General features: G+C 36.1%; 1 protein-coding gene across 3 annotated transcripts; it reads left to right on the top strand.

The window, feature by feature from the left end:
* LOC18778259 (pentatricopeptide repeat-containing protein At4g04790, mitochondrial) lies at positions 1,524 to 11,935 on the top strand. Of its 3 annotated transcripts, none has more exons than XM_020562081.1 (16): positions 1,524 to 1,883; positions 2,184 to 2,231; positions 2,797 to 3,423; positions 4,040 to 4,219; positions 4,425 to 4,489; positions 6,278 to 6,385; positions 6,536 to 6,649; positions 7,950 to 8,045; positions 8,228 to 8,326; positions 8,598 to 8,717; positions 9,161 to 9,265; positions 10,166 to 10,330; positions 10,403 to 10,530; positions 10,709 to 10,787; positions 11,047 to 11,264; positions 11,612 to 11,935. In XM_020562081.1, exons 1-16 carry the CDS (start codon positions 1,574 to 1,576, stop codon positions 11,754 to 11,756), a joined length of 2,607 nt encoding a protein of 868 aa, XP_020417670.1. In that variant the 5' UTR covers positions 1,524 to 1,573; the 3' UTR covers positions 11,757 to 11,935. The 3 variants fall into 3 exon arrangements, with proteins under 3 accessions (XP_020417670.1, XP_020417671.1, XP_020417672.1); XM_020562082.1 differs by having other exon boundaries at positions 2,187 to 2,231; XM_020562083.1 differs by having other exon boundaries at positions 1,527 to 1,883; positions 2,165 to 2,231.

Consider the following 12,111-nt stretch of genomic DNA (forward strand, 5'->3'; position numbering starts at 1 on the left):
AGCTAGCAAGCATCTTCACTCACTGCTGGAACCTTCAATTTCAAGCACTTTTTCCCCATCTTCTTATTTTATCTTCTGGCAAATCATCTAGAGCACGACCAAGCTTTCGTCAAGCTGTTGGAAAACCTTCTCAAGCCACCCATCCTTCAATCCTCATATCTCCCTCAACAAATCTTCCCAAAATTCCCTCTTCCCTAGCTTTAAACCTTTGTTTCTAATAAGAAATCTAAGCTTTCTCTCTCTAATGCTAAACTTATGAAGGCTCAGCTCCTATGCCACAAGCTTCTCAAGGCTTGTTGGTGAAAGAAACCAAAGTGCTTTCTAAGGCTCCACGAACTTTTCGAATCACTCTTGGGGCCTCATTCTTGAACTCAGGCATAGGGGCAACTTCATCCATTTGCTCTTTACAGCAGCCCAGGCCCATCTGTAGATGCTGAAACAAAAAAGCCTCTACAAGTATTTATGACTCCCTAAACTAGGGAGTATGATTGGAGTTCAAATTTTATAGCTCTTATCATAACTTTTGTGATTTTAACTAAAAAATAGGGAGCATGATTGTAGATGCTTTAGGATATACTATTTTTCCAATGTTCCCTAACAGCCCCTCACATGTGGGGGTCACATATAGAGTCTTTTAGGCTAATATATGAACACTTCTTATTATATGACGTGATTTGCCACATGAATAGCATGCTCTCATACCATATTAGAATGTGATTATCTAACCTAAAACCAATTCTTATTAGATGATGTGTGAATACGTAGGTTTGCTACATGGATAACTTGCTCTCATATCATATTATAATGTGAGCATCCAACTTAAAATCAATTGACAATAAATAAAGAAACCTGATATTTATAAGATAAAACTATTCAAATTAACACATTGTTGATCACGTGGTACTTCTCCAAATGTTGAAAGTGATGTAAAGCTCAAATCCCCTCCCTTGTAATTAAAAAAAAAACACTTCAAGAAATGCAATTCTAGATGTTAGCAATAATTATTCACACCAAAAAGGAAGAGTAAAGAAAATGAAAAAAAAAATATAATTTTACTTTAGGAAGAAGAAAAAAGAAAGAAACTGGGAATGAGAGAGGGTTTCAATTTAGAAACCCCTGTAAATGAGAGTATCTCCAGCAGAGTTGTTATACTCTAATTTTTAGCCGTTTTGGCTAGAATGAGGGCAAAACGCAGCTTTAACATACTTGCTATATAGCTCTCTATTTTGGAGAATTCCCTATTTAAGTTTGGTGTTTCTCTACATTTAAAGAGGAGGAGAGATGAGGGTTCTCTATTTCTTCCTCTTCTCTCTCTCTAGGTACACAACCTTCTCTCACCTCTTACTTTTTGACTTTTTAATAAACTTTTAATTTAGAGAGGATGAGAGAGAAATAATAAAATATTAGAAATTAACCAAAGTAGAGAATATTTCTGAAAGAAATAATTTTTAAATAGTTTGCTATAATAGTTTTTTAGCTATTTTAGCTAAATGTTTAGCTATTATAGCTAAAATTTGGTTAAAATATAATATTTGGTTAAAATTTGGTTAAAATTTGGACCCTCCTAGGGAGAATGCTCTTACAAAGGCTGAGAGCAACACACTCAACGCCCAAAGCCATAATCAGAAATCAGATGCCAGCCTCCTCCAAAGCCAAGAGCCTAAGCTCTCTGGTTCGCTCAGCCATCAAATCCAAAGCCTCCTCCATATCTCTAGCCTCACCCGCCGACGACGCAACTCTCAAGCATTTCGCCTCCTCCCTCGACTCCTCCCCTCCCTCCAAACCAAAGTCCAAGAAGTCCATCAAGTCCAACAAGCCACTCTCCGAAACCACCGCTCCTTCTGCGGTCGCCAGCTTGAACTTGGACCCGGCCTCGGCTTCAGGTATGGCATTAACTCTTTGTTTGGTTCATTAGAAAGAGTGGGAAAAGTAAAGAAATGGGAAATAAAGTTCGGGGTCTTATGCACTTTATTGTATGAAGAAATCACCCAAACAAAGTAAGAGTAAAGTTCAAGTTCGTTAGTCTCAGTTTGGAGAAAAGGGTCGTCCTTTCTTTGTCTATTTGTTTTCAGAGGATAAATTAGATTACTTTTCCTTTGTTTTCAAAGAGAGTGGATTCAGTAGAATTTAAGTAATGCATCATTTGTTGATGTTTTTATTTTAGATTTCATGTTTGATTGCAGAAGATTTGACGAACGAGCTGCCTGGGGGGATATTTTCGATATTGTCTGGTATGTGTTTGTTACTTTTATTGTGAGAATCAAAATAGTGAATCATTTCATTTTGTTCTTGGTTGCTAAGGGAACGTAGGAAATTATGAGACTCTGGAGTCTGGACATTGATCAGCATATTCCCAATATTACACTAGCTTGCTGAGCTTAAGATTTTTGTGCGTTGTTTTTTTCCCTTTTAAGGAAGCGAGAAACTTTCTGAAGTCAGTACTTTGATTTATGTATTGATACAATGCTTTAGTTGCTATTCAAAAAATACAATGCTTTAGTTGAATTTTAATACTGTGTAGAAAGTTTCCTGATAACTTGAACTTTGATAGTAAGAGGGAAATTCCAATTTATCAGATAGTATTCTTTTCATTGGTTAGCATTTAATAATTTCCTTCAGGTTCTGTCACCTCCTTGTAATAACTAATCTCTACTCTATAATGGTGTGACCATTTTTGTGCATATACTGAGGAGTGCACATTAGCTTATGTGTCATGACCTTTTTATTTTTCTCCCTAAGTAGTTTGGTTTTCTTGTTGATGGATTGTTGTAGCTGTGTATTCCTTACTCTTTTCAGGTGGTAGTTCTAGTAATTCTCCTGATGTCCAGGGAACTGAAGATGAGAAATCTATGGAAAATGCATTGGACTTACCATGGTTTCCTGACATGTCTCATAGTGTGCTATCAATGCGTCGCAAAGAAATAACTCGTGAAAGGAAGCAAAAGTGGATTTTCAAAAGCTCTCAGGTAAACCGTTTTGGTCGGTTAGTTAACATGTGTGCCGACAGGCTAGGGACACACACCACTATTCAGGTGTTTGATAAATTGGGACGGGAAAGTGGTGTGAAAGAATATAATGCATTGATAAAAATATGCATAGAGAGGGCTAGGAGTAGTGCTGACGAAGATGTTGGATTAGAACAGATTCACATGGCTTTTCAAATTTTTAAATCCATGAAGGAACAAGGTTTTCTGCTGGAAGAAGAAACATATGGTCAATTTCTTGCATATCTAGTTGACATGGGTATGACAGAAGAATTTCAATTTTTCTGTGGAGTTATCAAAGCTGAAAACCCTAGTTCAGTTGCACGACTAGGATACTATGAGATGCTGTTATGGATCAGAATCGATGATGAAGAAAAAATTCAAGAGCTCTGTAATTACATCGTTAGTGATGATGAAGGAACGATGTCCGTTTTACAAGGTAAGTTTCTCCACTTCCAGGCTAGCGATTATTTTGAGCTCAGTTCAATTATATTCTAATTGTCTGAATATCTTAACTTTTTTTGAGACATTTAGTTCTTAGTGGGTCATGTATTGTTGCAGTTCTCTTTGTTGTCACATCTGGGAAAATTGGTCTGTGTTTTCAAACAACCTTGTGAAATAATATGGCTGCCTATGTGTTTGAGACTTAATGGTGCATGGTTAATTATATGTGAGGAATTCACCTCTGGAGGACTTGGAATAAATCTCTTTTGTAATTTTTGACCAGATTCTTGAATAAGAGGGTCGCTTACTGATTAAAGAGAATATAACATGAAATTAAAATCTCAGATGTAACATTCTTTAAAATTCCAAGGAAGGACTTTAAAAGCGTTAATTGGGGAGAATGATGTTATCGGTTTTGCAACTGATTAGTGGTAAATAATAAAAATATTTATAAAATGTGTCTAGCATGGATATTTAGTGCACATGTTAATTAGGACATTATGAAATTGGATGCTGGGATTTTTCTGCACACTAGGACATTTTTGTGACCAAGACACTGTCATTGGACTTGGCTTCAGTGAAAACCTTACTGGATTCAACTGATGTTGCAGAGAATTATCTGTTAGCACTTTGTGAAAGTGACCGGAAGGAGGAGATTTTGCAGCTGTTGGAAATTATGGACATAACCCAAATCTCATCATTGGATTGTGTGGCTAGTATCTTTACATGCTTGGGAAGGCTACTACTGGAGTCCTATGCGGAGAAGTTCCTTCTGTCATTTAAAGCCTGTGGTATGTTCATGATAATAATAATTTCCTGACTGGTGGACACTGGTATTTGCATTGGAATTTAAAATCCCATCATAATTGAAATACAAGTAGTAACTGATTTTACTTTGAGGAAAAAAAAAAAAAGGGATAGTGTACCATTGGTTCCATAGTATTCCTGCACCGAAATACTTACAGACTTGATTTTATTTTTGTTGCTAAATTACAGACCATGCAGCAGAGAACATTACAAACTTCATCAGTAGTTATGTTGTCGGCATTCCAAATTTAGCGGTGAGGACCTTCTCATGAATACTGCTGGTAATTTCCTCAAGTCCACAATTATAAGAAGCACTTTTGCTTCTATGTAAAAGTTGTGCACATTTTTAAAAGAAAATATATGGTAGTTAATTTTTTCTTAAATTTCTTATATTGCCATTAGTTTTTGGGCTCTAGTGGTCATGATGTTGATGCTAGAAGTTTTATTAGTTGCAAGTTTTTGAGGTATAAGCCTTTTTGGACTCGAGAAATAAAAATACAATCATCCCAAGACATATAATATTCAATTGTGCACACAGTCAATCCCGCAAAGGAACAATCTGCTGATGATACTTGAGAAAATAGAGGGGAAGGAGGCTTAGAGCTTCTGATGATGGAAGTGGTCTTTTGGGTTGGAACTGCTCCAGAAAGGAAAACGATTAGGGTTTTGGCTTGGTTGTTTTTATGGTTTTTCTTTCTCGTGAGGGGAATCAGATTTCATTCTTTTATTGTAGGGCATCTGACATTCTTGTTCTTCAAGGAAACCCTGGTGGTTTTTTTTCTTTAGGAAATCAGATGGTGGAAATTATACCTGCAGCTGTTTTATTTTTTTTTCAAAAATTCCAGGCCAAACAAAGTGAGCCTGGGATTCTAAAAACTTTTCAAAAGCAATGGCCAAAATTCACCGTCTGGATGTAGGGTTTTGAAAGATTTAGAAACCTGTTTACAAGTTACAATTGCTTATGGTGGTGTGCTATAGTGTTTAAAAGCTGGTGATTTGAAGGCTTTGGATTGTAAAGGAGTTTTATGTTCTGCAGATCGAGTTATGGTTTAAAAGACAGGAAAAAAAAGGGTAAATAGAAAAATAAGATAAAAGATGAGGTTCTGCGAAGAGGAGGAGAAAATAAGAAAACAGGTTGCTGGAAATTCTGGGTGGTAGCTTGTGTTAGGATTTGAGCTGTTTTGAAGATCTCCTTGGGGGCTAGAGATTGTAGGACAAGCTTGGGTTTAGGTTTTGATTGTCGAAGCCCCGAAAATGATTGGATCTGCAAAGAGGTAAGGTAAGATATCGAGAGAACTTGAGGTTGCTCTGTGCAATGAACAGTAGCCCCTGTACAGTTTACAGGAAAGAGAAGTGGAGAAAAAGAAACACAGTAGGCAACCATGCCTTCAATTATTAAGTGTCATAGTTGTATATAACAAATTCTAACAGTCAATAGGATTAGATAGGAATGTATTGACTTCTGAAGTTACCATTTTTGTAATTTCTCACAAACAAAAAGTTACTGTTTTTGTAGTAGGACTGGGGCAATGGACTGCTGAAGAAAAAAGCCCACATAATATTTCATTACGCAAGCTAGACTTCTTAATTAAAAGACCTTTTGCTCTTAGTTATGACCCATACTGAACAGCGATAGATAGAAAAATGCCAAATATAATGTAAGATAAATATCCATGTCCGAACAAATTATCACTGACACTTGTTTGTTGATTAAAATGTCGTCCTTGAAGTTGTAGCTCTTGTAGATCTAGCCTCTGGTTTTGGAAAAGCATATTATATTTCTAACTGATCAAGGGCCATTGCTTTAGTGTGAACTCTTTTTTGGAGTACTGATTCTCAGTTATAATTAAATAAAAATCAGCTGCAGGCAGCTTCTATCTTGTCTTTTGTAAGTGCTTTAGAAACTACAACTGCGATAGAAAAAGTACAGAGTGATTAGATCCTTGTTTTGCACTATCTGTTTATTCGGAAATAACTTTCTATTTAGTGCTCGATGCTTCTTATGAGAGTGTTGTATTTACACTAATTATTGGGTGTTGAAGGTTGAGGATGTCATTTCAAACTTTAAAAATTGGCACATGAAACTGGAGGTGACCCCTTCATCTGCTGGCTATGAGAAGCTTATCATGTACTGTTGTGAATCACTTAAGGTATGCTTGATCTGTTGAACAATAGATTGAGCTCCAACATTGGTCTTGCCATATTTTGCTTCATGAAGTTGTCTTGTATGTTTCTTAAAACCCCTAAATGGTTTGGAGATTGCTTCAAGATTGGTTCTTTGTTCATCTATTTCTATACAGGTGCATGCGGCTCTTGAAATGGTTGAGGAGATGTGTGAACGGGGTTTGACCGTTTCGATAGGGGCACTACACTCCATTTTACGTGCTAGTGACGAGAGCTGTGATTTTAATCTGGTGTGCTGCACTATTCTATATACAATATATATATATATATATATTTTCTCCACTTGTATTGTATGACTTTAATTATTTCTCTTCAAACCTTTTCGATAGAGGCACTACATTCCACTTTACATTCTAGTGACGGGAGCTGTGATATTTATCTGTGTGCTGCGCTATTCTTATCAGTTATTCTCTCATCCGGATGTCTGTATGTTATTATTGTGTGAATGCCATTGTAAACATGGAGGAAAGCAGGGAGGGGTAGTAGAAAATACATGGCGTCCGCACGATAATGACGTCCAGATGTCCGCATAGGAAAATTTCTGTATATATATTTATTCTCCACTTATATTGTATAACTTTGGCCATTTCTCTTATCTTTCAATGTGACGAGACTTGCTACAAATCGTAACAGTTTTAAGTAGAACAACTCAAGGTGGGTGCTGTCTATATTATGGTGGGCAGCAGATGTTAGAAAGTGTAATAGTTAGAAGGGCCTTAGTGAAAAACAGAAGAATATTTAGGGTTGCTGTAGTTGTAGAGTATGTAGACAGAATGTTGGCTAAAAATAGAGGTGTCGCTATGTTATTGGGTTGGGATACTAGTTCAGAAAATTAACTCGTCAAAATGGCTAGAAAGGACCATTTACCCATGCACGGATGCTCATATGGGTCCAATTGGATGGAACTTAGATGGAAATCTCAATCTGGACTGAGATTGGTAACAGACTTGACCACAAGGGTATGATTAAAAAAATTGAAACCACAGTAGTAATTTTGAAATAGGACCCAAGACATAGGGACTAGTGTAGAAGGCTGAACAATTTTGTGTCCAGTCAAGCCTTTGAAACATTTTTGACATTTTTACGGAGGATAACCAGAACCAAAGTGGTTAACTAGGGGATTTGTTAAAGTCATAACATGGACTATTGCTGAATCACAATATGGCTAATCTCCGAGTGAAAATTTTGATTTTAACAGAAAGAAAATGGAATATCATATATACATATATCCCATCCCCCTAAACAAAGGAAAAAAAAAAAAGAATAGCAAAGAAGATTGAAACATAATGTCAATGGTTGAATAACCCATCGAAACTGAAGATTTTCCATTTATGTTGCTTTTGTTTTCCCACTGCTTGTTTTTTCCTGTCTTTGGTGGTTTCCCGTCTTTTTTTTATCTCCAGGTTGAGTCCTGAGTGAAATTCGAATATTATCTTTTTTGTTCTGCATTACTGATCCTCAAGGTTTAAACTTCTTTGTCATTGATTGTGTATGAGTGTTCTGATATGGGTTTGACTGCCGTACATTCAGGTTCGCCAAATGTATTCAATGATTTCTCGGTACAAATTAAAGCCAAATGGTGAAACTTTCAGGAGTATGATAACTTTGTGCGTGAAAATGAAAGATGTAAGTTTTTATTTGGTTCCTCCATGAGTTTCCGATTTTGCACACTTGCATTATTTATTTATTTCGTTTTCTGTTGTTTTCTGCCAAATATTTATATTTTGACAATCTCATAACATGGAAGTTGACCCACAACTATCAGCCATACCACAATTTGATCTCATTATGTTTCTTTTCTATTGCAGTATGGAGGTGCGTATGACATGCTGAGTGATTTGGAGAAAATGAATTTAACTCCTACTGCTAGCATGTACAATGCTATAATGTTGGGATTTTTCCGAGAGGTAACCTTCTTTGATCTATGAGATCCTTATTATGTCCCTTTGTGTGGACTCTTTGTTTCTTCCAGCTTTGTAAAACCAAGTGGGCTTCTTGTGCCCATATATTGTTCCTTGTCTGCATTTTATGATGTTTCCTAGTTGTCTATGGTGTTGGACAATGACTATGATTTTTAACATGAATTAGTGATTGTTTAAGCTTTCATTAGTGGTGAGTTCTGTTTCTAGTTTTCCATCAATTTGTGGCAGACACTTTTTTTTTTCTTGTACTCTGCAGAAGAACATTTATGGTGGGTTGAGGGTTTTCAAACAAATGAAAGAAGCATATGTACAACCAGATTCCCAGACTTTCAGCTATCTAATTAGTAACTGCGACTCTGAAGAGGATATTAACAAGGTAACCTGAAGTTTTTTGTTCTGGCCAAGGTTCCATGTCTTACTTTCTGTTGTCATATGATATTCGATCTGGGTATTTGTGAGGCCTCGTTTGTTTGACCAGAATGCTTGTACATAAATAGGAATCACTCCTTTTCCTGATTGTCCCAGACATACAGCGAGAAATAGAGAGATAATTTAAGTCCTTTTTCTTATAGACACCTCTAAATTCACCATCGTCCCTGTAATTCTATTCCACCTGTTTAAAGGAATTGATTCCAGTCAACGACAGTCAATTCTTTAGTTTTGTTTCCTTTGCTAGCCGGCCAAACATCACATCGTGATGGCACGGGAAAGCCATTCCTGATTTGAATTCTGGCCAAACAAGTGAGGCCTGATTGTCCAATTTACTAATATTTTATGAGTGTTATTTCAAAAGATGCTGATCTGGTTATCTACTTGTAGTATTATGAAGAAATGAAGCGTTCTGGAATTCAAGTTACCAAGCAAATTTTCATGGCACTTGTAAATGCATACGCAACTTGTGGACAGTTTGAAAAGGCAAAACAGGTATCTATGCACGTGGCAACTTCTTTGTACTGAGTCTCTTATGATCCAAGGAGAAGATTTTATGTTATCTTGAATGTAGCTTTAGAACTTTGGGACAATAACAGAATTGCAGAACTTGTGTTCTAGTTTATCATTGAATATAACTTCAGTTTGTTTTAATCTTTTATGTTTGGTAGTCGTCGTCTACTATCATATTGATACTTTCCTCACGTAGTGATGTGATTACTATTTAAATAAGAAGGGACTCAGTCTTTGTTTTTTTTTGGGGAAAATATGAATAACCATAAACATTGGGAGTTTGCAGCCAGTTCCTGAACGTTTTAAAGAACTGTTGTCATTATTGTTGTTTCTTGTGAGAGTAGAGCAAAACAAAATGGCCTGCCTCCTAGAATTAAATTGTTTTGAATAACATTCAATATGGAATTTTAAATTAAATGTGGAGGAAATTAAATATTTTTATTTCTACATAGTCCGTTTTCCCCCAATCTTCTATTTTTTTAATACTGTAAATGTCCTCTATCTGTGTTTCCTGTTAGTGCCTTATTCATTTTCCTGCCATATTGTGATATAGGACAACATTTGCCTGGTATTCTAGTTTTTAGCATTCTTCTTACTAATAATTAACTGTTTACTATTTAGGAGCTGTTTTTGACGCTTCAACTCCCTCTATTTTTTTTTCATTAGTAAGGAGTGCGTGATGACTTTTCGGAGTGCTAATAACAATTCCCTAATATTTTCTGTTGTACCAGAATTATGACTCTATGAGTCTACAGTAGAAATTCTAGGTCTCTATATACTGTAATAATTTCTTTCAGATATATACAAGCTTTCCAAGCTATATGCTTTGCTTATGAATATGAATGGTTTCTAGTGATCTTACTGATACTCGTTGAATGGTAGGTAGTCTTAGATAAAGGGATTCCGGTAAAGTGCTTGAATGAAATTAAAAGCGTGCTTGTCCAATCCCTTGCATCACATGGGCAATTGTGTGATGCGTTCAGTATATATGAAGAGATGAAGCAAGCTGGATGCAGTTTAGAGCCGAAAGCTGTTATAAGTCTTATTGTGAGTTCTTAAATTAATGCTTGAATTCTTTGTCTTGTCTGAACATCTAACATTTTCTTAATTACCTCTTAGGAGCACCTCCAATCTGATGAAGAATTAAGCAGATTACTCCCTCTTCTTGACGAATTAGATGATCCAGACTATTGGTTTGAGGGTTGCCTGAGAACGATCTTATATTGTGTTCGGTACAAGCACTTAAGGTCTGTTCATATAACAGTTATGTTGAGAATACCTTGGGTATTCTAAGCCTTGCATTCAATTTTTAATCTTGGGCCATTACCAATTGCTTTTGGTTTGGATGCTCCAACTTTAATAATTTCCTTCATCTGATTATTTTGACAACTCCTAGTTGCTCATGTCTCTCTCCTTTTGATTTAGACCTGCACTCAATTTACTCAAGCAACTCAAGGATAAAATCTGTACTGACGAATTAGCTCTAGAAGTAATTTTTAATCAGGTTTGTTCTTGTTCTCTCACAATAGATGTGTGAACGAACATCTTATTTTGGTAGCAGCAATTCATTGTTATTTGGTTAAATTGTATCTTCCTGGTAATTTGGTTTAACTCTTTCGGAATCTGTTTTCCTTTGTGATCTATGAATATATTGCCTGTTTTCGTTTCTGTAATTTGTATATTCACATGTCTTGTACAAGACTCCCTTGCGGTATGTTGTATCAACTGACTGTATTTTGTTGCTTTGCTGTGACAAATTGTAGGTGTTTGCCCTAATTGCAGAATCAGAGTCTACACATTTGCAGTTGGGCTTGGATTTGCTTCATGCTATCAAGAATGAGCTTGGCCTCACCCCTTCACGGAAATGTCTTGATTTTCTTCTCCACGCTTGTGCTAATGCCAAAGATCTGAGAAATTCCAAACTGATTTGGAAAGAATATGAAGCTGCTGGCCTGCCTTACAACACTTTAAGTTTCATAAGGTGAATAATCCTGCTGCTAGTGGAAATGTTCAATTTTTGGTTTTAGCTTTGTACAAATAAGCCCATTCTAACATGTCATTTTATAAAAAAAACCATTCAAGTCCAATACTTTAGAAAAACTCCATGTTGTACTTTCAAATGAAAAAATTGTATCAACTAAGAACCAATTACAAAGTGACAAGTGGCTAATTGAGGGCTTTTTTCTCCATATAGGCTCTCTCTAAGGGTTTTTGTATAAATTGTCATGTTATAATGGGCCTATTTGTCTCTCTTGCTTGAAAACCTTGTTTCCTTGGATTGGAAATGATTTTGTTGACCTTTGGGTTTCAATATCGGAATTCTTGCAGGATGTATCAAGCCCTTTTGGCTGCAGGGGACTGCAAGGCTTCGAAAATTTTGCTTAGTAAAATTCCTAAAGATGATCCCCATGTTCGAACTATCATTAAAGCATGTAAAACCATTTACTCAGAGGGTAAGAAGTACAAGAAATAAACAAGATGAATGCATCCTTCAAATTAATGCATTGAATTTGATAAGCAACTTTTTTTTTTTGGCTCCTTGAGAAATGAAACCACGAGCCTTGTACTGGGATAAGTCCCATATATCCAATGTGTACGGAATGCTGGTTCTATGTGCTCAATTCACATCGTTTGGAGCAAGTTGTACTGTATGGGTTTGTTTTTTTTCTTTTTTTTGGTCGTTGCATTGTGGTTCCTTAAACATGAAAGACATTGCAGTTTTATTTTGGTTTGCAAGACAGGTTCTAAGAGACGATACTGTATGGGTTCTAAGAGACGATACTGTACGGGTTTGTACTGTATGGGTTTGTTTTTTTTCTTTTTTTTGG

The sequence above is a fragment of the Prunus persica genome, chromosome G4, assembly GCF_000346465.2.
Source record: "Prunus persica cultivar Lovell chromosome G4, Prunus_persica_NCBIv2, whole genome shotgun sequence".
Classification (NCBI taxonomy): Eukaryota; Viridiplantae; Streptophyta; class Magnoliopsida; order Rosales; family Rosaceae; genus Prunus; species Prunus persica.

What these genes read in the sequence shown, in the direction of transcription:
- LOC18778259 (XM_020562081.1), top strand. Translation starts at nt 1,574, where the DNA reads ATGCTCTTACAAAGGCTGAGAGCAACACACTCAACGCCCAAAGCCATA. An exon ending in GATATTTTCGATATTGTCTG is followed by an intron (nt 2,232 to 2,796) that starts GTATGTGTTTGT and finishes TACTCTTTTCAG; the next exon opens with GTGGTAGTTCTAGTAATTCT. An exon ending in TCGGCATTCCAAATTTAGCG is followed by an intron (nt 4,490 to 6,277) that starts GTGAGGACCTTC and finishes TGGGTGTTGAAG; the next exon opens with GTTGAGGATGTCATTTCAAA.